This window comes from Diabrotica undecimpunctata, chromosome 5 (assembly GCF_040954645.1).
Source record: "Diabrotica undecimpunctata isolate CICGRU chromosome 5, icDiaUnde3, whole genome shotgun sequence".
NCBI lineage: Eukaryota > Metazoa > Arthropoda > Insecta > Coleoptera > Chrysomelidae > Diabrotica > Diabrotica undecimpunctata.
This window is the reverse complement of record NC_092807.1, coordinates 23,640,770-23,668,415: the sequence shown is the minus strand read 5'-3', so window position 1 is coordinate 23,668,415 and position 27,646 is coordinate 23,640,770. Positions and strand designations below refer to the sequence as shown.

General features: G+C 34.2%; 2 protein-coding genes across 5 annotated transcripts in view; one reads left to right on the top strand and one right to left on the bottom strand.

Moving 5' to 3' along the window:
* Positions 1 to 27,646, bottom strand: part of LOC140441179 (venom serine protease-like) — a 318,277-nt gene that overhangs the window by 66,328 nt on the left and 224,303 nt on the right. The window lies entirely within an intron of this gene.
* LOC140440560 (centrosomal protein of 89 kDa-like) overlaps positions 2,578 to 27,646 on the top strand; it is a 28,168-nt gene continuing 3,099 nt past the window's right edge. Inside the window, exons 1-6 of one of the 4 annotated variants that reach the window (XM_072530937.1) lie at positions 2,578 to 2,690; positions 8,482 to 8,727; positions 18,196 to 18,659; positions 20,978 to 21,252; positions 24,923 to 25,129; positions 26,403 to 26,583. In XM_072530937.1, the coding sequence (XP_072387038.1) occupies positions 8,524 to 8,727; positions 18,196 to 18,659; positions 20,978 to 21,252; positions 24,923 to 25,129; positions 26,403 to 26,583 (1,331 nt within the window). In that variant the 5' untranslated portion in view covers positions 2,578 to 2,690; positions 8,482 to 8,523. The remainder of the gene's footprint in view (positions 2,691 to 8,481; positions 8,728 to 18,195; positions 18,660 to 20,977; positions 21,253 to 24,922; positions 25,130 to 26,402; positions 26,584 to 27,646) is intronic. The other 3 variants (XM_072530938.1, XM_072530939.1, XM_072530940.1) reach the window with 3 other exon arrangements.

Here is a 27,646-nt window from a genome sequence, read left to right as displayed (position 1 = left end):
AAAGTCAAATTTCCCCCAACCTGTTCGGGTTCACAAATGCTGTTGGTACTAGAGAGGCTTTGTTCTCAGTACAAGTCTTATTCCAGAGATGCATAGTCGGCAACTGTGACGTATACGCATGTCTGGTTGATTACGAGAAAGCGTTTGATCGAGTACAGCACGCTAAGATGATGAAAATACTAAAAGAAACGGGAATTAACAACCAAGATCTGAAAATAATTAGAAGTCTCTACTGGAATCAGACAGCAAATCTCAGAGTTGAAGGTAAACACACTGACTATGTGAAAATCATGCGTTTAGTGAGGCAAGGCTGTATTTTGTCTCCTCTAATCTTCAATCTATACTCTGAAAGAATATTTATCGAAGCTTTGCACGAAACTGAAAAAGGTATTTTACTAAATGGTTACCGGCTAAACAACATCAGATATGCAGATGACACCATAGTATTTGCGGACAACTTAGAAGACCTACAAGTTCTTATGAACAAAATTAAGTATTACAGTCAACAATATGGACTCAATATAAACGTTAAGAAGACAAAGCTTATGATAATTAGCAAGAAAAGAATAACAGAAGGTCAACTCTACGTCAACCAATCCCCTGTAGAAAGAGTGACGCACTACAACTACCTCGGTACCATAATAAATGAAGAATGGACCAACAACCAGGAGATTAGAGCACGCATCGGAAAATCTAGATCCACTTTCAATCGAATGGGAGCCTTCTTCAAGAGTCACAACCTCTCTCTTGATACAAAAGTAAGAATGCTGCGATGCTACGTCCCCTCTGTCCTTAAAGGATTCCTTTTTTAAGGAGTTGAATCGTGGACCTTGAACGAAGATATGTGCAGAAAACTGGAAGCATTTGAGATGTAGCTATATCGGAGAATACTTAAGATCAGGTGGACTGACCGAGTGATAAATGAGGAGGTCCTCAGAAGAATGAATAAGAACCGAGAGGTACTGACCACCATCAAATCCCGAAAGTTACAGTTCTTCGGACATATTATACGAAATGAATACAGATATTATGCTCTCCTTCAAGCCATCTTGCAAGTAAAAATATTTGGACAACGAGGTCCAGGAAGAAGAAGAATATCTTGGTTAAAGAACCTCAGAATCTGGTTTAATACAACATCTGTGCAGCTTTTCCGCGCTGCTGCAGATAAGATAAAGATTGCCATGATGATCACAAACATTCGTAACGGATAGGCACATCAAGAAGAAGAATGTCACCTAACTAAACAAAAAATAAATATTTTACAGTTATCGTTTATTAACAAAAATATACAGTTTATAATATTTATGTGCAAAAATCACAAATATAATTGACCTGTTCTGCGCCAGAACATTGTTCATGGCACGTGAGACAACAAATCCACAGCTCTCCTCCTTTGTCTTCTAAAAATCGACCATCACAAGACATGCACTCTGCGTCATTTTTTTTCTGGAATGTTACCTATTTCTTCTAACTCATCGTCTTCGTCAGGTTTATCTTCTTCTGAATCGCCTTCAGATTTCTTCTGTTTTGTTTCATGACTTTTTGTTTGCTAATTAAGAAGTAGCAAAGACTTTCCCTTGTGCTTTTTCTTTTCCTGTAGCTTTTGCAGCTGCTTTTTCCAGTGAGATCTCCAACTCGTGTTTGTACAGCGACGAAGTTATAATTTTTAATTCAGCAGGCTTTCTGCCTCAGGTAGCTGCTTTCTTTTCAATAGCTGGTAAAGATGATAGAAGAAACAAACTTATCAGTTTTTGCTACATATTTTCTTGAATAGCTAGGATAATTAGTGTTTTCGCTTCGACTTCCTGCCTTTTGTCAGTTTTGGTAATACCATGTCTGTTGTTGATTTTGGTAATACAACAGACTTAGCTATCGAATCGCTTGATTAATAAAAAAGATATTTTTTTTTTGCTACTACCCGGTTGAGACTCGATGTCTTTTTAAAGATGTTTTGCCGATTTTAGCGGCGCATCAATGCGTTCACTATAGTTTTCTAAAGAAACAGAACTGCAGTTCTTTGCTGCTTTATTTTTTTCTGCAATGTTTTGCATATTTTGCAGAAAATATGTTCCTATTAAAGAGCTAAATTCCAGTGATTTGAAGCTTTTAACTGCAATTTCAGCTGTTTGACATTTAAAAAACGCTTTACCAGGCAACTATGCCAAATCATACCGCGTTAAAGCTCATTGATTTTTTCATGCAAGTTATGCACGTATTTCCTCGCTATAATAAATTTTAAAAGCATGCATGAAGTATAGTATTCCTCTTTACTTCTTAAGTATTTCTGTACTCTTCTGTACCAATATTGTTCATTGTTGGTAATATTGGTCATTTTCGTAACTTAATAGATACTCCTGATATTCTTTATAATTCCTCAATTTATTTTTAGCCTTTTATCTGTATACTCTATTTCTTATTCTCAGGTATTATACCCAAATACCCATATATTGCCTTGTAACCCCTAAAGTTATCAGAGGTGACTATAATGTTTTACACTTAACGTCCCCTCGTATTGAAAACGTGTCGGGGTTGCCATAGTGACGATCCGTAACAATCAAACACGGTTTTGTTTACATGTAAAAACAGTGTCAAATCCCTAACAAAGATACCACCGTTGTGTCATCACCATCACTTAAAAGTGTTGAAACAATTTTACTTTAATGATATTATCTTTACTTCATTATTTTCGTGTAAGTACTAATTATATTTGTTCTTTAAAAAGATGCTAGATTGCAATGTTTGTTTTAAGTACAGTATTTTTTTTAGAAAAATGAATAGATAAATGTATTAATGTGTGTTAGTAGTTTGTGGGTTAATGACATTATGACTCATTTATATGAATGCATGTAGAAACATTTTATTTTGTACAATGCTTAAATCTTCTTGCTCTAGCTCCTTGAATAATTGTTTACTAGATTTATACCTTTTTGGAATATTCCTATACTCTCAATATGGTCAGTTTTATATTCCAATAAATTCTTATCTCGCTACATTATACCATTTTCTATTAATGCTTGATTTTGTAGTAAATACCACCATGTTGTATAAATTTTATTTATATAATTTTTATATTACAATAAAACAATTGTATTGTAAATCTACAGCTAGATTCTGTCTTCCCATTTCCTTTCTGTATGCCTCTCCCTTATGAGTATCCCTAATCTCCCCTATCTCCCTTATCTCGGTTCTTTCGACCTGGTAGACACCAGTGAAACATCTTTCTGGGCTAACTTCCTTTAGATATTTGTAATAGGTAGTCAAACCACATTATCCTTTGAGTCTTAATTTTATCCTAACTTTTTCCGTTGGTCTCATTCGGATAACTTACTGACAACCGATTCTCCTTGTGCCCCTTTTACAAGTTTTTGAGTTAAATAAGAGATGTTTTATGCCACCAAAGGAACTTAGAACAATACTTATACAATTTGAATATATTTTGTATGATCAATTGAACTTCCTGGCTTAATAATAGACTTGTATCGACAAAAACATGACGTTTAAGTTACTTGGAACTCCAGAAGACACTGTTTACCTTACCCTAAGCATACCTTCTTCTGCTTGTTGTTCCGTAACCGTTATCGATCATTGGATACTATGTTCGCTATCGTGACTTTATTGACAGCAGCTCTAAATAATAATGTAGTTGATTTTCCTTACCATTCTTCTTAGATTTTTCAGCCACGATGTTTTTTTTCCTCAGGACCACGTTTACTTTGGATCTTTCTCTGAATGATCAGATGTAAAAATTCATATTTTTCGGAGTGTCTCATAATGTGACCGAAGTATGACAGCTTGCGTTTCTTTGTTATATTGACCAGATGTGTTGTTTGGTTCAGTCGTATAAGAACTATGAAATTGTGTTTTCGCATGTCTCATCTTCTGCTTGAATATTGCGTCAATCCTCTTGTATTTGTTTTCATCTTTATTTCTGACTTCTCTCTTTTTATCTATGAGTCTCACTATTTCTTCTGTAATCCACCCTTGTTTTCTTCTTATTTTTACAGCAGTTAATTTTGTTTCTTGAACGGTCTTTAACACGTTCGCTACCAATAGATTACTTAAGTTTCGTCATTATAGACCATGTATAGGTTATGTCAAATATTTGAAAAAACCTTCATCTGTTTGTAATTTATATAAAACCGGGCATGAATATTTAGTTCCTGACAAAATTTTTTGATCCGACTCCATATATGAGACGTGGGTCTAATTATAACCTAAAATGGTATTTACCAAAGTAGACCATTGGTGTCATATATGAGACACCAGAATTTTTAAAATTCACGTAAATTAAAATATAATAAAAAAAAAACACAAGTTAATAACAAAACACTAAAAAGGAAAAAACAGAATGTTCACAAACAACTCAAAAACAAATGAATATATGAAAAAAAGTATAATTTATCTTCGCTGCCTTCATGGTATTCTCGAAAACAAGGATCCACACATAGCCCAATCATTTGCCCATTTTTGTCTTTACAGTTTTCACAAACAAAAAATGTCTGACTTCTTTTATTTTTTGAAGACCAAATTCGACACCTACTTCGGTTTTTTGTTTTGTTTTTTGGGATAATATGTTGTGGGTTTTGCTTGACCTTTTCTTGATTTGTATGAAATTTTGAGGTAGTGAGGTAGTAGGAAGCTACTACTAGCTTCCTGAATAGTAAATGGATAATGCTTTTGTTCTTAACCTTATTATTCTAATAGGCATTCCATAAGCACAGATCCAAAAAATGGAAAAATAATTTTCCGTACCACCTTATATTTGTTTTTGGTTTAGTACGTACAATATAAGAATATTTTATCACTTCTGTCTACAAAAAACATATTTCTATTATAGTGGACTACCACACTTGATTTTTCTTTTTCTTTTCAAAGTGTATCAGTAATTTTCTCAGATACAGATCAATGCAACGTCGTTATCATGATCACGCTTATCCTTCCACTAAAACCATAATATTTTTCTTTTTTCTGAAAATGCTTTCACTGCGTAATTTTTAGTTTCCTACCACTTTCGGGTTCCCTTTCCCTACTACGTGAGTCTTGTTTTGATAAAGGAATTTTGCACGCTGCACACTATTGTAATAGCTATCTAAATATAATGTGTGATCTTTTCCAAAATATCGTTCTGCTAGTTTTGTAACCACACCTTGTACATGGCCAACGTTATTGTCAACTGTGTCCTTTCCAGAATAAACTAGGCATTCCAGAACGAAGCCGTGAAAAACTTATACAACTTTATTCCGTATTTCGCACTTTGGTTTGGAATGTTGTAACGATAAGACTACCAAAGAGAATTGAAATACTATTGTAAAAATAATACCTCAATCAACCATGGGAGCTTATCGTCTATACCTTGCCTAGCTCAGTATCTCAAGGGTGAGTTCGTCTTGTCTTAAACTAGGGATTGAACCTGAGTTCTCAGTTGATAGCAAATAAGACAAATTTTAACCAAACATATTTATTTAAATGAATAAAAAAACAATAATTAACCCTGCCAAAGCTTAACAGTTAATAAGTGTTACTTATTGCTTCGATGGGCTGCTTGTGTGTTCTAGCTGTTGGGTCCTCCAATTAGAAGTTGTGGCTTCTGGAGAGAGAGCTGCAGTCACACGTGGCTGTATGTCCTGATTAGTAAAATTGAATGTGGCCAATCAATTCAATCTGGTCAATTCAGTTGTTGATAAACCAATATTTCCAATAAATTCAATGAATCCAATAAAATGTCCAATAAACCAATAACGTTTTGATATGTCCAATAAACCAGTAAGGTTTTGATATGTCCAATAAACCAATAAACTAAAAGGATAAGGAACAACTTACATTAGAAACACATCAAAAAGAAAGGTTTAACTTCCTTACCATCTTACAAAATTACACTTAAACAAATAGCGTATGGCAAGGATAAAATGAAATATGAATGTTACTACATACTTAGTTAAATTCTGTTAAAGAGTCCTAATGCATATATCAGAAAAAAAATGTGCTTTCGAAAGAAAGTAAGGTTACAAATATTGGAAATGTGGTCAGAATTATAGAATAAATATCACAATGAAAGTACTTACCCCAAGAGAATTTATAGACCATAAAAATGAGTCTTATAATAATTTTTGCCTTCTTTTATAAATTTCAAAAAGAGGCAAAAAATAATCCCACTACAGAAAAGTTGTTTTGACAGAAAGTGGGAGACTGAATGAAGTTAGCACAGATGTCATAGAATGTTGCTATAGATATCATGAAACTAGCTTGTCAGTCAACACGGAACAGAATAGTCTGCCGAACAAAAGTGAGAGGGCGAATATTTATTCTATGGGACAGAAAGAGAGAAAAAATAAAGACAGAGGAAGAAAAGAAAAAACATTTTGTGGGCGCCAACTATTTTTATAAATAAAAAAATAGTAAAAATTAAACTGAAGATAAAGAAATTAATAAATTAATAAAGAAATTAAAATGAAATAATTATTAAAATATAAATTAATAGAGATGTGACGTTTATAACGTTACAATGTACTGGTGAAACATTAATCGTCCATGCCAAAGTAGCAAAGCCTCGTCCAGGGAAAGGTATCTTCCAGGATATAAAACCTTGCGTATGTTTTGGGAAATGTGTTCCACAAGTTTTTGTGTAGACAGAGTAGCGCTGTGTGGGTTTCTGCAAACCAAACACCTGAAACGACGGTTCTTCGCCTCTTATTCCATCCCAGTGGTCGCCCTTTACGACGGGCAGGGAAAAGTTACCCCGGAAGTATTCAGTCGCCGCTTGCCGGACGGTGACTTCAAGAGGAGTGCGGATCTGAAGATTACTTATATTAAACTGTCGTTAAAGACAATCCCAGACTTGTTTGATCGGCTTACAGACTTGCCAACGAAGAATAACGCTGAGGTACTTTAGAGCTAAATTCACAATTGATCCTCGGCGAGATTGAGCGTTATCATTAACACGAACAAAATTTGCTGTTAAAAGGAAATTGAGTGCAGTGTCTAGAATGAGATGAATAACTAATGTAGCATTGTGACTATATCAAAACTCCAAAGATATTCGATCCCAGAGAATAAATATTGGGAACTATTGGGAAATTCTTTGAAATGCTGTCTTGTACTTCTTTACCGGTCGTTGTTAAAATCAATAATTGGTTTGTTGTATATCTTTAATTCATTATCATAAAAGTCCTGGTACTTTAAAATATCTATTTTATATAAGCTCTCCGCCAACACACGACAGACCTTATGTTTAGCTCTGATATACTTAGGACTTTTGTACGAAATCGAACCTTCTCATCATTATCCAGCCTCAAACGTCCACTGCTGAACATAGGCCTTATCCTCGTGTTTTTAACTCCGTCTAAAACCTCCATTTTAGTATGGCTATCCTTCGATGGCGTCAGTCACCTTGGTTCTTCTTCTGATCATTTCGTTGTTTATTTTGTCTCGTAAAATTATTTCTAACATGGATCGCTCCATTCTTCTCTATGTGACTCTCAGTTTGGTAGCCTAGGTTTTTGTTAAAGTAAATGTTTCTGCTCCATATGTCAATACTGGCAGAACGAATTGATCAAATAGTTTTCTTTTTAGACATGTAGGCAGCTTACTTTTAAAAGTTTCTCAGTGTTCCATGTACTGCCCATTCAAGAGCGATTCGTCTCTTCAGTTCACGATTATGGTTATCCCTTTCATGATTTCATGTCCTAGGTATTTATATTTAATTTTGGTCAGGCTAAATAAGATATCAGATAAGTATCCGTAATTTTGATAATCACCGATGAATATCAGGAAAATACTAACAGCTGCAAGAAATTATAAGGAAAAATATAAATCAGTTAAAAAATCTATTAAAAACCGGTCGTACTATGGTTGTTGTACAACTGGGTATTCATGATAAACGTTCCACCATTCTGGAGCCCTGTATCAGCTTATACAAATCTAGCTGAATATGTACCGTATGTAATTGAAGCCACTTAGTATCCTCCGAAAAGTGTTCGCCGCCTAATATCTTGTATTTTGTAATTATGCCAAATATAATTTACTGTCCCGGGTTCCATGCTAAATGTTTGTAACTTAAATCTTTATGAAACAGCCTCATTTTATGCAGGTATTTCTTAACGGGTGCAGTAAGGAAGTCTCTTAGGAGTCTGAGCTGATTCTGCTGAGCATTTTGAAGTTGCCATAATGTTCTCTTTCGCTTTCGAGCCACGTTTTATAGGTTTCTCAATCGGTCTGTTATGAGACTCGATATGTCTCAAGGCCCTCCTCAGATGCACCCAAGTCGAATCTCATCTGTTGTACACCAAAAAAAACACCAAATTTTGTATACGCTTATATTTGTCCCTATTTCCAGTTTGAGTTCATTAATACATATTTAAATTATTTAACATAAATGTCACCAGTAAACTGTTTTCCGGTATTAATTTTTTTAAACTTCAAAAAACGGTTATAAAATATTTGTTAACACTCTCATTTATCTTCTAAATTAAGTTTATGTTTCAGTATAGTGTCTTAATGTGACACAACGTAAAATGGTGAATCGATATGCTTCCATTATTCCAAATAGTAACTTGTTCTAGAGGTCAAAGGAATATGTCAGAAGGACCCCCAAAACCTAGAAGAAAAAAAATTGATGTTCCAGTCCACAGAGCTATTCAGGAAATAAATAATGACCATAATAAAATAAAAACTTTTTCTGGAAATTTTCATTCCAGTAAATATTGCAAAAACCAAGACATTACTTCAAAAGTAAGATTTTGTAATTTTATTCTATGAAACGATTTGTGTTTATTATATAAAATGTTATTGCAAATATGAAGTGAATGTGGGAGTAAAAACAATACATTCGTCACGTCTCTATTGTATGTCAACTTACTCTATTTTGCTTTTGGTATTCGATTGAAAAAGACTCTTAGAAACAAAATATGTTTTATGTTCTTTTTACTTAATTCTATATATTTTTTCAAGTCCAAATGTATTTTTTTTTCAAATGGGCCGAAAAATAACTGAACTTCGCTTCGGAATCAATTTTTCGAAATCAATACTGATATTCGCTTGGCAATTTTTCGAAATTTCTTCCTTTTTGAGTTCTTTGCAATTTTTTGTTGAAAAAAAAAAGCCTTAATTAGTGATTTTTGAATTTTTTTTTCTAAAAACTACTAAATGAATTGCTATTCTACAAAAAGCTTTACAATCTTTAAACCTTTACGTACAAGTGAAACTATTTTGACAAGGATAAATAGTTTATATCTCGCTGAAAACATGGACCTATGATTTAGAATATGCCTTTAAAACAGTCTTCCACTAAGTTTGTTCAGCGGTTGCGGAGATACAGGCGCGCGGCGCGTAGAAAGCTTTGTTTAAATTTAAAACAATAATTTAATACAAATATTACTTTATTACTAAATTATTACTAAATATTTACAATTTATTTAGAAAAAAAAAAAAGATATTTCTAATCGTACAAAGTAGATGTTTTAGCACTGCAGAAAATGTGGTGGACGGGAACTGGCACTCTCGACAAGAGAACCCATTCCATAATATATTATAGCTGCAATAAAAGCCAACACATGGATGGAGTGGGATTTATTATAAACCAAAGAACAAAAACCTTATTAATGCAAGAATAGAACGAGAGCGAGTTTTTGATTAGATTTTGGAGCGAGAGATATTGGATTACGACTGATAAACTTAGCAGCAGCACTAAATATGACAGTCGCTAGCACCTATTTGATACACAAGAACATACAAAAGGTAACCTGGACTTCTCCTGATAAAAGAATAACGAGTCAGATTGATCACATCTTAATAGATTCAGTGCATGGAACAGACGTAACAAACTGCAGAAGTTATAGAGGCGCAAACATAGACTCAGATCATTGCCTAGTGATCTCAACATTGAGGGTTAGAATTTCAATTACCAGTAAAGAAAATAAAATGGATAGAAAAAAAAAATGGAATGTGCAAAAGTTGAGAGATCCGACAATTAGAGAACGGTACTCGGAAAACTCAGATCATAATCTGGTAGTTACTGTGATATAAGCGAGACCAAAAAAGATTAGAAGACCGCTAGATTTAAATAAACTTAGAAACAAATATATACGACAAGAAACAGGAGAAGAAATAAATAAATGGAAGCCTTCGTTCAGTGCAGCAACAAATTAACGATACAAATAACGTTAACCAAAAATTAAAGTACATAAATACAGCTATACAAACAGCAGGAAAGAAACATCTTACAAAAACAACAACAAAGAATAAGGGGTGGATGACACAAGATATACTAGACTTGATGAAACAGAGAAGAAAGATGAAGAATTACCTAGACAAATACAAAGAAATAAACAAACACATAAAAAAGAGAATAAAAGAAGTCAAATAGGCGTGGATTAAAGAACAGTGTGAAGAAATGGAAACCTATGAGAAAAAGTACGATGCGTTCAATATGCACAAAAAAGTAAAAGAGATAACAGGAAGCATAAAGAAATGCCAAATAGGTAAACTTAAAGACAAAGATGGAAATCTTATTGTAGATCTAGAGAATAAAATAAAAAGATAGACAGAATACCTGAATGATCTATTTGAAGACGATAAAAACAACTTAACTCAGATAATCAATGCAACTGGGCCAGAATATTGAAAGAAGAAGTAGAATACGTAATAAGAACCGCTGAAAATGGAAAAGCAAATGGACCTGATGAAATTCCTACAGAACTTTTAAAGCTTTTGAATGATAAATCCGTAACCATAATATTACATCTATTCAATACAATATACAATACTGGTATAATACCTCAAGAATAGTTACTGTCTACGTTTGTCACCATACCGAAGAAAACTAAGGCAATACAATATTCAGATCATCGAACAATCTCCTTGATGAGTCATCTGCTTAAAATATTTCTTAGAGTCAACCACAACCGAATCTATCAAAAGCTAGATATCGATATTAACGATACACAGATGGGATTCAGAAAAGGATTAGGTACAAGAGAAGCTCTCTTTGCCTTAAATGTCCTAACACAGAGATATCTAGATATACACAGATGGGATTCAGAAAAGGATTAGGTACAAGAGAAGCTCTCTTTGCCTTAAATGTCCTAACACAGAGATATCTAGATGTTAACCAAGAGGTACACGCCTGCTTTATAGACTTTGAAAAGGCCTTTGACAAAGTACTCCACAATAAACTCAAAGAAATCCTGGAGGGTAAGAACATCGACATCAGGGATATACAAATAATATTAAATCTGTACTGGAATCAGTGAGCTAATATTAAAATAGAAGACCAAACATCGGACGAAATAGAAATACGTCGAGGAGTACGACAGGGTTGTATATTGTCACCGCTCTTGCTTAATATCTACAGCGAACAAATATGCTAAGAAGCTCTCTCACATGCAAACTAAGGGATAATAGTCAATGGAGAAGTTATCAATAACATTCGATATGCTGACGATACTGTGATAATGGCAAGAACAGCGGAAGATCTACAACATCTAGTTGAAAGTATGAATGAGATATGTAATAACTACGGCATAAGGATGAACGTCAAAAAAACCAAATATATGACCTTCAATAAGAATACAATACATGACACTAGTATCGCAATAAACCGTACCCAACTCGAAAAAGTAAGCGAATACAAATACTTGGGAACCCTCATCAATGAAACAGGTGACCAAAATCACGAGATAAAAAGACGTATTAAAATTGCCAGGTCTACCTTTATAAAAATAAAAAAATTATTTTGTAATCGTGATATTAGTATTCAGCTACAAACTAGAATGTTAAAATGCTATGTATGTATTCAGTACTTTGCTTTACGGTGTTGAGGCATGGACTCTTAAACAGAGGAATGTTAAAAATTTTAAAAGCTTTGAGATGTGATGCTACTGCCGTATACTAAAAATAAGTTGGGTGGATAAAATTACAAATGAAGAGGTAATACGCAGAATAAATAAAGATCCAGAAGTTATACTGAATATAAAAAAGAGAAAACTTGAATACTTAGGCCACATGATGAGAGGACAAAAGTACACATTCCTACAAAATATAATGCAAGGAAAAATCCAAGGAGGCAGAAATCCAGACCGTAGAAGAATGTCCTGGATGAGAAATTTGAGAGAGTGGTTTGGCTGTACCACTAACGAATTATTCAAAACAGCAGTAAATAAAATTAGAATCGCCCTAACGATATCCAATCTCCGATAGGAGAGGCACTCGAAGAAGAAGACTCGGAAAACATCACCAACAGGCTAAGGAATCAAAATGTAAATGAAGAAGGCCAGACAGATATAGACTCCTACTGGACCAGAATAAAGGAAATCTTTAAAAAAGCAGGGAAAGATGAAATAGGGACAGAAATTTCTACCCGTAAAAATCATTAGTTTGACGATGAATGCAAGAATGTAACAAAAGAAACAAATAATGACTACAGAAAGATGCTTACCCGATGAACTAGAACAACTGCAGAGAATTACCACGCGAAGAGAAGAAAAGAAAAAGGGATACACAAAAGAAAAAAAGGAAACCACTTAAATTTAAATAAGGAACTTAAATATATAGAAAATCTCAAGAGACAGAAAGAATTCAGAGCATTGTACAAAAAAGCAGAAAATGCAGAAATCAGGATGGCGACCTATTAACAACAATATTAAAGGCTAGGGCATGTAATGTGGATGGAATAAAATGAACCAGAATCAGAACCAAATAGACTCATTGGTCAGAGAAGAAGAGGAATGCCTAGAACAAGGTTCCTTGATAACATCGATAAAGACATAAAAAATATGGGAATGCGTGCTTCGCAGAAGAAAGCGATGGATAGGAACGACTGGAGAGAAATTCTTGAGGAGGCTATGACCCACGCATGGTTGTAAAGCTAGAATGATGATGATGAAGAATATTTTGACGAAGATAAATGGTTTATATCTCGCTGAAAACATGGAAGTGTTTTTTTATGTATTTTATACTAATGCTTTTCCCAGTTTATTTTTATTGTATCATTTTTTAGACTTGCTTCTTTATTTCTGCTTGCCATGTAATAGTAAAACAAACACATTTATAGTGTTACATTAAACACTTTTATTCTATCTTACGCATTAGGAAGTCGTTAATCAATAGTTACATTCAATGGCATTTTTAATATACGTTTTATGACTAAAACATATATTAAACAATAAAGTAGAACTGTATATGTTCGTTTTTATGAATTATAAAGATAATAAATATACAATAAGTATATACATTATTCTTATCTAAGAGACAATACACGCATTCTATATGTGTAGAAATTTAATAACCAAATAATTTTATAAAAAATGTGTTTTTATTGGTCTATTCGACCTAAATTTCTATTTCGAAATTTGTTATACGCTGATGTCCGTTTGATACCCTTGGAGCAAGATTCGTACTAAAGGCTTTTAGATGAAAGAAGTCAGCCTGAACTGCCTGTTTTAAATAAAGACTTAAAAAAAATAAAGAAAGTTATATGAAGTTTTCCTGAAAAATGCATCGTTTTTATTATTTAAAGTAGAAATTTTTAGTTTTGGTGTTTGATGAATAAGAACCGACCTTCAGCAAACTAATACTCCATTTATATTGTGTCCTTAGACCCCGTAAGACCGCCATTCTTTTGGTTTCTTGAAAAATTACATTTTTATTATATGTTACTTTAATATTAATTTGTTAATCATCTTGTTAGTATATTTATGATTAATTTGTACACGTGGAAGAAAAGACTGTGGGATCTCCCTCCATATGCAGATTATCATGGTGGTGTTGTTTCATGATGTTGGGATTTTTCCACTTTTTATGCATTTATTAATTAAGTATTAGACAATGTCTTCTTCTGGGGTTTTGTTGTTTTTCGCGCGCGTTTGATCGCGCATAGATCGCGCAACGTTTATTTATTTAACGGCTTTATAGAAACTTACATCATTTGCAGCGTAACAGTGCAGTATTGTAACGATAAGACTACCAAAGAGAATTGAATTACTATTAAAAAAATAAAACCTCAACCATGGGAGCTTATCGTCTATTTCGCCTAGCTCAGTCCCTTAAGTGTGAATCCGTCTTGTCTTAAACTATGAATTAAACAATGAACCTTTAGCTGGAAGCAAATAAAACAATGATTTAATTAATCATATTTATTTAGCACATAAAAAATAATATTTAACTCATTCACTGCCGGTCACGCCACTATGGCGTGCTCGGCTATATACGCCCTGTGCCGACCACACCATACGTGCGTCGTGTACATATTTGCAGATAACGATGTTTTTAAGTAGTCGGCACTTGCTTTAAAGCTATCAGACTTCATCGGTACTGCGAGAACGTTTATTGTGTCTCAAATTTCATATCGGTTCGAAAGTTAGGATTTTGTTTTGTAAATAATTAAAGGTATTTAATTATGGCTTCTGGCAATAACCCTGGTCCGTCTGACGTTAAAGAAAGAAGAACAGAATTCGAATTGAAGAAGCCTTTAACGGATGAAGAATTACGACGAATACTAGAAGAATCTGATGATGACAGCTTTGATGATTATGAGTCAAGTGGAAGCGAGTACGCCGACGATGAAGATTTAATAGATTTGACGGATTCGGATTGTGAATCACAGCGTACTAACCATGAAGATACTAATATCGCTGCTGAGGTACAGGTACCGATATTAAAAACTAATATATACTATTCAAAATAATTATATATGGGACGATCCACCTCCGATCAAAGAAAATATCAATTTTACGGGAAATTGTGGATTATTAGTTCAACTTTTAGGCAATAATCCGATAGTTATTTTAATCTTTTGACAGATGACACATTTTTTCCACTTGTCGTTGATGAAACAAATAGGTATGCTGAAGAAATTTCAAGTTCTGCTGGAAAAGAGAAATCTAGAATAACGGAGTGGAAACCAATTACTATAGGGGAATTGGAACATAATTTGATAGTTATACCTCAATTATCAACTAGATACTATTCAATTAAAAAACTATTATACAAAAGAAGCTAAAATACTAAAAATAGATGCTAACGGCACCCGAGAGTCCATTCAAATTTTACACTGGCAGTGAATGTGTTAAATAGCAAAAACAACCCTGTCTAATGCTTTACATTAAATAAATTTCAATGATACTTGTGGCATCGATGGGCTGCTTGCTTCTAAATATGTGTGGCCTCCCGTTAGGTCCTCCAGAGCATGTGGGTAGGCCAAGTGGTGCACCTAGAATTTGTCTGAGGGGGGGGGGTTTAAAATTTTTTTATGCTACCTCCATTTTGAGTCCCTAAAATTTGTGTAAGTAATTACTATTTTAATGGAAATAAACCACAATTGAAGGTTAAAATAAGTTTATTGACGTTTGACATTAATCCAACTGGTAAATACAATACATTTTGGAGACGGCTATCGCCGTATTCCCGTTCTCCTTCTCCAATCCTCCCGGTCCAATGCTTGCTCCTCCTCCAAACCTCTTGATCCTCCATCGCTCTTTTAATTCCTTTCTGAACTGTCTTTCTGAACCTATGAAGATACGCCCTAAAACAGACAATCTACCTAGTCCCTTAGGCTCGGGATCAGCATCTTGGTCCACTGGGCAACATTTTCCTGGTTGTTCCACTCTTTTTGCAATCCTTCCATTGATCTTTCCCTTTCTTCTTTTTTTTATAGCTGTTGTCAAATGCTCTCTTCTCTCACAGATATGTCTCTTTTCTACTGCTAACACATACAAAGGAACACAATCTTCTGTTTATGACAGCTTATGACAAAAATAAACAGAACGACTCGTTCTGTCTACTTTTTTTATAAGCCTAATATTAGGTATCTATATCTAAATATAATGAAAAATATTATTAATTATTGTGTATTTATTATTGTGTTTTTATACAATAATTATTGTGTTCTACATATTTAAAGTGGTAATTTAATTATTCAGTTAGCGTTTTGGATTTTTTGTATTGTGCCTGAAAGACAAGATACATTTTCCTACTATTCTTTATATATTTTTTACTTTATATGCCCTGGGAGGGGAATATAGAAATATTTCATAAAATATTTAGTAAAATCTTCAATAAATTCTCCAATAAATCCAAATAAAATGTTCTAGAAATATCCCATAAACTAGAATATTAAATAGTCTGTATTAGAGAAACATCAAAGGGGGTTAATTTTCTTGCCAATTATTTTACCAAAATTACAATTAAACAGAGATATGTAGATGACGTAGTACTAATAGCCGACAGCTGGAAAGAACTGAAGACGATGATCGATGAGCTTCATACGGAATCCATAAAAAAAGGACTGAAAATGAATCTGAGTAAAACTAAGCTAATGTCGAATAAAGATGATCAACCGACGATAACCATCCAAGGAACAAAAGTGGAACATGTAGAAGAATACATATATCTGGGTCAGAATATCAAGGTAAACAAAGAAAACCAAACTACCGAAATAAGCAGACGAGTAAGAATGGGATGGGCCGCATTTGGAAAACTCTCATACATACTGAAAGACAAAAAGATACCCCAAAACCTTCGATCCAAAGTGTTCGATTCTTGTATCCTTCCCGTTCTCACTTACGGAGCTCAAACCTGGACATTCACAAAAAAGAACATGGACAAGATTCGAAAAACTCAGCGAGCCATGGAACGACAGATGCTTGGTATCTCACTAATAGATCGGCAAACGAACGAAGCAATCCGGAACAAAACAAAAATAAAGGACGCCGCGAAACAAGCAGCTAAATTAAAATGGAAATGGGCTGGACACAACGAACGTCTCGAAGATGGTAGATGGAACAAAGAAGTCGGAAACTGGCGACCGTACGATGCGAAGAGACCAAGAGGAAGACCTCAAATGCGCTGGAGCGACGATATCAAAAGAGTCGCAGGACCAATGTGGAAACGCCTAGCACACAACAGGGATGAATGGCGAGAAATGGGAGAGGCCTTTATTCGACAATTCGGATAGAAAAAGGGCTAAAAAAAAAACAATTAAACAAATAGAAAATGGCAAAGATAAAATGAAATAAAATTAATATTAAACTTAGTTAAATTCTGTTAGATTCCTACATGCATAGAATGGAAAACGTGTCTTTAAAGAAGTGAGGTTACGAATATTGAAAATGCTGTCAGAATTATTGAATATAGATTTCAATGAAAGTACTCACCCCAAGAAAATTCTGCAGACCATAAAATGAAGCTTTTAATAATTCCTACCTTCCAATATAAATTTCAATTACTGACAAAAAAGAATATTCCCACTACGAAAGGTGATTGACAGAAAGTAAGTGGAAGATTATAATGAAGTATAGCACAGATGCCATAGGATGTATGCCTATGATGGAATTAGCTCTTCTGTTAACATAGAACAGAATATTTACTAGCAGACAGAAAGAGGGAGGGCAAATATTTATTCTACCGAAAAGAAAGAAAGGAAAGAAAGAAAGCCAACTACTTTTTGAAAAAAAAATAGTAAAAAAGAAGCTGAAGTTAAATTAATTAATAAATTAATAAAGAAATTAAAATACAATAATTATTTAAATATAAATTAATAAAAATGTGACGTTTATAACGTTAGAAAATGCAAAAACTGTATACAAAAGTCGCACTATTTATCTTTAGAACTCATTTTAATTTTTGTCGATAGGACACTTAGTTCAAAAGATATCTAATTTTTACCGTCGAGTTTTATCCAAAGTTTATTTAAAATTAAATTGATTTCGCGCGCGTAACTGACATTTAACATCGCCGGTCACTTCAAGCGTTGTTTATGAGAGAACAGTTTATTCTACACAAAAAGTGTTAACAAACATTTCTATTTAAAATTATCTCAGCCACATTTCTTGTTTGAAACATTTTTTTGTACAGCGTACAGATTCTTGGGCAATCGATGTTTTCCGTTTTCCCCCTACAAGGGGGGTTTTAGGGAAAAACCAGAGGATAAGGGTAGCAAACTCTTTTGCATCTTTTTTGGGCTCCAATAATTGACATTTTAGCAAAAATCAGCTTGTATGATTTTTAGAGGTAGAATGGCATTTTCGTCTCTGACGATTGGACTCTATAGTGTATATTTGAAGACATTTGGATCTTATTAGATAAAATTTTAAATACATTTAAACCTTTCTGTGTTTTTTTATTTTATATGTTGAAGGTTTTTGGTCCATAATGTTATTTTTACTTCAAGCTTTATTAGAATAAAATCTACAACTTGTTTTTTAGGCCATTATTAAGGATGAAGATCCAATTCATACCGAAATTATACTTGAAACAGTAGAACCTAACACAGGTTCAAAATTATCTAGAAGACACTTAGTTAAAGAAAATTACCGGTTACTGGAAGAAAATAGAGAATTGAACTCCAGATTTAATGAACTAGAAGGTCTCTCCGTCAACAAAATAACCAAGCTTAGAGAAAAAGTAAATTTACTTCAACTGGCCAATTCGCACTTTAAAAAAGATATCGAAGAATTAGAAGAAAATTATGAACAGGTATTATATGAAAACAACGCATTGAAAATCGAGTTAGAGAAGTTAAAAATATGTAAAAAATGTGAAGAATATAGGAACGAAATAGCCAAATGTAATTCTGATAATGAAAAGGTTCTTAATGAAAACGAAATATTAAAAGCAAAGAGGAAAGAATTTACTGAAGATTTAGCTATGTTGAAAACAGTAGTTTATAGGTATGTGTTTTAAGTTATCAATTATAATAAATAATTTATTACCTTATCATCCATTTACAAAATAAAACGTATCTTTGAAAATCAATAAATATTATGTTTTTATGGAATTTGTAGCAGTTAAAAATTACATTTTTAACTGCAGCACTAAGAAGTATTTGAGGAAAACCGGTCATATGTAGTTTTTCTAAAACTCATCAGATGGCAATTGAAAACATCGGTACAAAAAGGAGGCAGCTCCATATTTTTACGATTTTTACACAAAGGTGCTCTATCGATTGGTGCAAAAGCGAGGCAGCTCCGGTAACTCGTAAGGGAAATACATATAATGAATATTCAGGTGTTTCCTTATTGGATTCAGTGCAAAAAAGTCACAGCTCCGGAGCTGCCTCGTTTTGCAAGGAATAAATAATTCATATTTTAGCCGCTTGGATGCAGCACCTGCAAAATGTAGAAGACGCCACCGTGACCTCGTTTTATGGTATTTTAAGTCTTTTGAATAACGGGTAGTAACAGTTCAAATGAACAATTTTAAGATCCGGACAGAGATCCCGATTTTTCTCCAGGTGACCCCGGACCTATTCATAGACGATTTTCTGTGTTTAGTTCAAGGTCTGAAGTTTCATCACTGGTATAAAGTGATGAATAACGAATAACGAAAAACTATTACGAATTTAAAATATATTTCGGTGTTTTTAACATATACAAGGTAAATCAAAATAAATCGCAATGCTACACGCATATGTCTCCTGGCATCGCGGGATGCGTGCGGCGGGTCTACGTCTAGGCCAGAAGATCGCGTAGACCATTGTGCTCCGGGAAATGCAGTCCAAGTAGTGATGCCGCCTTTGCATGCCCGCCAACCAGCAAAGATTTTTGTGATTCATGGTATACTCACATGGATTCAGCCAACTACAGGAATTCAGTTTTCTTGTGGATATTATAGTAATGCCCCTGTAATTTTTGCTGTCTTTCTTGATTTCTTTTTTCTAAATGGCAGATATGATGGTTCTATTCCATTCTTTGAGTGGTGGCTCATCTTCGTTGAGGCACTTATTTAAGATAAATGCAGGAATCTCCATTAATTTATCCGGAACTTCTGTGAGTATTTCATTACTTATATTTTCTGGAACAGGAGCTTTCGCGTTCTTTAGCTGCATGACACTCGTCTTTTTGTTGCAGTTATTATTGCTTCTTGTTGAACATTCCCTTCATAATCTTCTTCAAGTGCCATCTTCGTTCCGAAGGTTGGCGATCATCAGGGCTATACGTATTTTCGAAACTGCTAACCGAAACAATTCGTTGCTGCTACAGCTATACCATTCCCGTAGATTCTTTAGCCAGGAGTTTCGTCTTCTTCCTATGGACCTTTTTCCTGCTATTTTCCCTTGCATAATTATTCGAAGCAGTTCATATCTTTCGCCTCTTGTAATGTGTCCCAAGTATTGCAGTTTTCGTTTTTTGATCGTAAATATGACTTCCTTTTCTTTATTCATTCTTCTCAAGACCTCGACATTTGTGACTCTCTCGGTCCATGATATTCTCAGGATTCTGCGATACATCCACAGTTCAAATGCCTCTAATTTTTTGGTATCAATCTTTTTCAATGTCCATGACTCCATTCCGTAGAACAGCACAGAAAGTACGTAACATATCATCAGGCGAAGTTTCATTTCAAGGCTCAAATTTCTTCCGCAGAACACTCTCTTCATTTTAGTGAATATGGATCTGGCTTTTTCTATTCTTATTTTGATTTCTGCTGAGCTATCGTTGTCTTCATTTATAAAAGTGCCTAAATATTTGTATTTGCTAACTCGATCGATAATTTCATTGTGTAAATATAAATTTTGGACATTTTGTGTTGATTTCGATATTACCATAAATTTAGTTTTTTTTATGTTCAAAGATAGTCCATATTCTTCGCTGCAGTCTGCTATCTTATTCACCAATGTCTGTAGCTCTTCAAGTGTTTCTGCGATCAGAACGGTGTCGTCGGTAAATCTCAGATTGTTTAATCTAACACCATTTATTTTAATACCTACGGATTGCTCAGAGAGTGTTCTATTCATTACGTCTTTGGAATAGAGATTAAACAGGGTTGGTGACAGTATACACCCTTGTCTCACACCTCGCTTTATTTCAATTTCTTCAGTGGTATTATTCTCTACTCTCACTACTGCTTTCTGATTGTAGTACATATTTGCTATTAGTCGGATGTCTCGTTTATCTAAATTCTTTTCTGTCAGGAGTCTGATTAGGTGATCATGCCGCACTTTATCATTTTTATTATTCATTACATTTTAACTGTTTTTTTTTTGTAGATTAAATCTACAATTGGAAAGGTACCAAGAACTTTTACGAACAAATAACATACCCAAACCAGGTGTAGAATCGTACCACAAACGAGATGTCCTAGAATCTTCCAGTAGTAAAGAAATTCTCTCAGAAGTACATCGAGATCATAAACATATACCAGTTATTTGGGGAAATGTAAACAGACACACGTTAGGGCCCCTATTAGACGCGTACGAAGATTCTGTTAAAGAGAAAGATGAAATAATTGAGGAATATGAAATAGAAATGAGCAAGTTCACAGGTAAAATAAACATATTTTGTATATCACATATATTAGTTAAGTTAAATGGGACAAAGGCTATTTTCTGCAATTTTATTTGTAAAAAAATAATGACATTCGGTTTTTTTACCCATTCACCGTTCTTATTCACGTTCACTTCAGATTCATATTATTGTTGTATCTCCATAAAGGTGTTTAAAGGAGGGCACTTAGTCACTGAACAATATAATGTCTTCTTGGTTTTGTTTAGCTCGGAAACAGACATTCTTTATATTTGATTATTTTAGATCGTCTCGTATTTGTGCTGCGCCCATTACCTATCGGCTGCTCAACTATGACTTGCGTTGACGCACAAGCACACAAAATTTTTAATCCCGACTTCGTAGAGGCTGATGGAGTGCTAAACTATTATGCTATCCTATCTTATCCTATCATGCTTCCCAAACTCCAAAGACCCCACCTATTCCTTGCCAAATGCTTTTACTCAGATGCTTTTATTCAGACCTGTGATGATTCTGCTGTCGTCATTTTTACCTAATGCAAATCAACACAATGTTTTAGGTTGTGCTTGAGTTCTATTTAGATTCTCAAATTATGAATAATGAATACTAATTTTCATCCCTGCTCCGAGGCATAATCCTGTTTCTGTGAGCTGTATGGTTTTAAAGTCTATCAGTAGGGTGCTAAACTGGCTGTAGACCCCCTCCTCCTTTATCCGAACTTGGAACCGGCAACAATTCTATCGAGCTAAGCAGCAGGTAAAGACGGGATACCAAACGAAGTACTAAAATATTGTGGAGCAGCAATGACAGAACAATCATCATCATCATCATCTTGGTGCTACAGCCCTTAGAGGGCCTCGACCTTCTCAAGCTTTCTACGCCATTCTATTCTGTCCCTCGCTTGCATTTTCCAGTTGCCGACTCCGATCTTCTCGGCATCTTGTGTTACCCCGTCCATCCACCTCAGCTTTGGTCTACCCCGTCTTCTCATTAACAACATTAATTAATAAAATTATAAAACACAATAAATACCGAAAGAATGGAGAACGAGCGAACTTATTCTACTATTCAAAAAAGGAGATAAAAACAGCCAGAAAACTACAGAGGTATAAACTTGTTAAATAGTACGCTAAAACTTACAACTAAAATTTTACAAGTACTAATAAATCATATGCCTTTGAGATGTATATATACAGACGAATGTTGAGGATTCCATGGGTACAAAGAGTAACTAATGCTGAGGTACTTCGTCGCATGTGTAAACAAAAAGAATTACTAAGAATAATCAAAGAGAGGAAAATGCAATACTTGGGTCATGTGCTGAGAGGCGAAAGATATGAATTACTTCAAGTTATACTGGAAGGAAAAGTACAGGGCAAAAGATCAGTAGGAAGACGCCAGAACTCGTGGCTGAAAGACCTGAGGAGATGGTTCGACCGCTCATCCGCAGAGATCTTTCGCGCAGCAGTTTCCAAAACTACAATTGCCATTTGGATCGCCAACCTTCGAAAGGAGACGGCGCAATGAGAAGAAAAAGAATAAATCATAGGATAAGTTTATCGGATGAACAACAGGGTTTTCGTTGTGGAAGTTCTTGTACAGATTCAATATTCGTTATAAAGCAAATTACTGAGAAGTCACTAGAGTATAATAGACCAACATTTCTGTGTCTGATTGACCTAAAGAAAGCGTTTGACAGAGTAAGACTCAAAGATGTAATCCATCTTCTGTATAATAGAGAAGTTCTCCTAAATATTATAAAAACTATCGAAAACATCTACCAAAACAATAAAATGGAAGAAAATAGATGGACAACTTACAGAACCTATAGAAATAGGGAGCGAAAGCAAGGGGATTTATTGAGTCCCATGCTCTTCGATTTAATCATGGATGAAATCATCAACAGCGTTAAGAAAGAAAGAGGATACAGAATGGGAAACAAAATAAACATACTCTGTTACGCAGACGACGCAATATTGATAGCCCAAGATGAAGATAGTCTGCAAAGACTGGTCCACAGATTTAACATAAGAGAAAAAGAATATAATATGACAATTTAATCTCAGAAAATATTCAATCATAAAAAGTATTGAACAAGTAATGGAAATAAAATACCTGCGAATTACACTGTCTATCCATGGAGACCTGAATAAAGAAGTAAGAGATCAAGTACAAACAACAAATAGACTGGCAGGATGCCTTAATAACACTATATGGCGAAACGGACACATTAACACTGAGATGAAGTTAAGAATTTATAAAGCCAGTGTAAGACCAAAAATGAGACATGCCTCAGAAACAAGACCCGACACAGCCACGACACAAAGGCTACTGGAAACGGCAGAGATGAGAGTACTGAGAAGAATTACAGGAAATAGGCTTAGAGATCGAAAGAAAAGTAAAGACATTAGAAGAAAATGTAACGTACAGTATATAAATGAATGGACACAAAATAGAAAAAAGAATGGAATATTCACATAAGCAAAATGGAGGAGACCCCTGTCTTAAAAATAGCATATTTTTACCCTTCAATTATGAAAAACTGGCAGGACCCTGGTCTTCCTGGCCTTTCGGCATACGACCGTTAGCGCCTCCACTGCCCCTACGAGTCCGACACCAAAATGAAGGTGGCGCGTTACATACGCATCGCGGGGTTCCACCTCCCCCGTAGTACCTGTGTTGCGATTACCTCACCCATCGGCGGACGGGTGACGCAGGCATAGGAATTTCCACCTCGCCGAGACACCGACGCTCCTATTGGTGGTGTAAGACCAAAAGAGGTGTGTACGGGCCCAGCTCGTTCAACCTCGCCTGGTTCTCTTGGAATGGGAGTAGAGTGGTCCCACGAGAGTCTCGTCTCGGATACTAGGAGTGTAGACCGGTGACCGTGACGCCTAAGCGCCTCGAGTGCGTTTCTACAGACCCGACACCTCAAGCGACGGCTCTCCACCTCTCGATTCCTACCCATTAGTCGCCTCTTACGACAGGCAGGGCCTTCTGACCTCGGCCGTATTCTTATCTCCGCGAGCCGAACGAAGCGTCAAAATAGCAAGAGATAAGTCACCAATCGGCAAAAAAAGTATCGGACGACTGCGCAAAAGATGGATTGACAACCTTCCATAGAGATATTAATCCGCCAATGAACAATCAAAATTGTTTATAAAGAGGAAGAAAAAGAATACTAATTTCTCTTAATGCTTTACTCGCGATATTTTTATGGAATCTCGTGGTGAAACCGCTGATTAGGCATTCGTGCCTTGGCTGGCGGTATATATATAACAGGTGTTTGTGTATAAAAACAGCTGCTATATCCCTTTGAAGATACAGTAAAATTAGACAAGTTTATTTGTAAGCTATACCCATATTATTGTAGGTGATAATTATTAGTATATTTGTAATTGTTAATAAGATATTTGTCATTAAGTGAGTTTTTTTTAGTAATTGAGTTAAATAAAATTGGTTAAAATACGTTTATTTCACTTAATTCCTAAGCCCACAGAAAAACGTAACAATATCTAAGAACCAAGCCGGAGTCCCGTAATATTTGTATATTTTTTGATAGTATAGCAGATGTTGAAATAACTTCGAGATCTTTTTATTAAAAAACAATTAACAATATAGAAATAAATATATTAATGAATTTGTGATCTTCTTTATTGTACTTGAATAACTAGTTTTGTTTTCACTAGGAAAAGTAAAAGAAATTATTGAAGAAAATGAAAGCTTGTACAAAAAACTTAACGAAGATGAAACTTGCAGTTCCAAACTAGCCATAGAATTAGAGAACTCAAAACGAGAGTTGAAAAATACGAGAGAACAAAATGACGCGCTTATTAAGAAATGCTCATTGAAACAGGATAAATTAGAGGAAGTTTTAAAGATATACGAAGCAAAAGGTATTTTGTACAATGTGTTATTATTTAAGTATAAACTTTTTGTTGGAGTTATTAATTGAATTATATTTAAACAAAGTTGTAAGTATTACAAGAGTTGATCCCTATTGTCCATCCATATCTTTCAATGCAGATATGTAGTTTTTATGAATAAGTAGCTTCTACTATTTTAGCTTGATTTGATTATCTTTATGGGAAACTTTATTACAAAATAAAAAAGATTAAAAATCAGGGTTACAGGAAACAATAGATGATAAAAATCTCACAAAACATAGACGAGAAATGCCTAACTTTATAGAACATCCATGTTCAAGAATCGATTCTACTATGGGCCACTGATTATGTACTTCAGAAAGGAACTACAACGTTAAAGGGGTTTTATTGTTTCAAATTATGAAAAAGTGAAAGCCAAATATAAAAAGGCCGCGGGGTGCATTTAAAGGGGTGCGTTTTTGAGAAAGGGGTGAATTTGTTGCTATGAATTAGGATGCATTTGAGTAAGTTCTATACAGTTTTCGTGCATGTTCATCTACAGTCGTTCTTACCGAAAGACTGTAGATTTTTTGATAATTCTTTGACAGTCTTTCTTACCGAAATTTATAGCAATTTAATACTAAAGCATTTTCCAATAAAAAAATACGACAAACTACTCAAAAAACACCCGTGCAATGGTTTAATAATGAATTAAGGTCTCACATATCTAATATTTCTCGTATTAAACACCTTGCAGATGCCACTAGGGATCCCGATTTGTTCAAAGTTTATAAACAACAAAAATTTGAATATAATCGGCAATTACAAATCGCTAAAAAGTCAGCTTACTGTAATTTTATTACTAATTCCAATAATAAACCTAGAGACTGCTGTAAAATAGTAAATTTCGAAAGAAACGACACGAGATCCAGTTCGGTATAACCTGATCTACTTCCAGACGAAATAAATCAATTTTTTACTACAATTGCAGAGACTATAATTACATCTCTTGCCACTATAATGTCTTTAATTATAGAAATTATCCTTCTCCGAGCAAGTCCTTTTTTTTCCTTCTCATTGTCGAAGAAGGGGTCTCTCAAATAATAAAGTCTCTTAGTAATACTAATTGTCGGGACGTTCACGAAATTAATAGCCAAATTTTTAAAAGAAACTTACCAAACAGTTTTAACACCTTTCACTCATCTTATTAATTTAATTCTATCAACTGGAGTATTTCCAGAAGTACTAAAATACTCAAAAGTAATAGTAATAATAGTACTGATAGTTTTTGTTATATTTGTAGTTGAACAGATGAGCCGTGACTTTGATGTGCTTCATGGAGAATACGTCAAAAGTAGAACAGAAAACGCGGCGTTAAAGGAGAAAAACAAGTCATGTATTGAATCTCAAGCAGAGCTCAAAAATCAAATGCACAATTTTATTCCTATTTCTGTCCATAATTCTAGTGTCAACGAATGCAAGAAGTAAGTACCAACCAATTTTTTGGTAATAAATCATTATAAGTAGATTAATTTTTCATTAAGAGTAAAGTGACCTTGCTTTTAATTCCACATTGCCTGTGTGAAAATGTTCTGAATGATTTAAAACCTAGAATACAATCATCAGATATTAAATTCAGTGTGTGTGTTCCGTTGTCTATCTCTTTTGATAACTCCTCGAACTCGAATCAAAGATTTCATTTCTACTGTATATATTTTCCTCTTTTGTCGTTCTGTTAGCACCCACACGACTCACAACTAAAGATTAATACAGGTTATTTTCTTCTTGATAGCAGTGTGACTGTAGCATCTCCTGGAGATATTCTCTCCATCTGTTCATTATTTTAATTTCTTCTGTAATAATTTCGCCAGTTTTATTCTTTATGTTTTTTATGTCTTGCATTTTTTCTTTTCTCATTGATTTTTAAAATCCATACAACAGTTTCTGATTCTCTTGTTTACATCTTTTCTCCAAATTCTGTCCATTTGTTCTTTTTTACTTTTGTACAAATTCTTTTACTATTCTTCTATATTTTTTATAGTCCTTATAACTTTCTGGTGTATTATTTTGTAAGTATATTTTCCAAGCAATTTTTAGCATTTCCTAGCTTTTGATTTATGGTCTAACTTTATTTACTGGTATTCTACTTCTCAGTAATTTCTTTATTTCTTAATTTATATGACCTAATAGTTTCATATACTTGTTTCTTTTCTTGCCGTTTGTTAATGTTATTATCTGACTTATTTCGTTTTATTTTCATTACTACTAAATAGTGGTCACTTCCTATTTGTGGACCCCTTCTAACTTTTGTATCTATTACGTTTCTCCTGTTATTTTTTTCCACTAACATGTAATCAATTATCGATTTCTCTTCTCTACTTTTAAGTTCTCTTGTATACTTACGGATAGTTTTGTGTTCAAAAAATCTATTAGTTATTACTAAATTGTGCATCCCACAGAAGTCTAGCAAAAAAATATCATCAAAAAGGCGACAGTCATCCAAAAAAAAAAATAACAAAACCCCAAAACTTGGGCACGAAGGTCCCA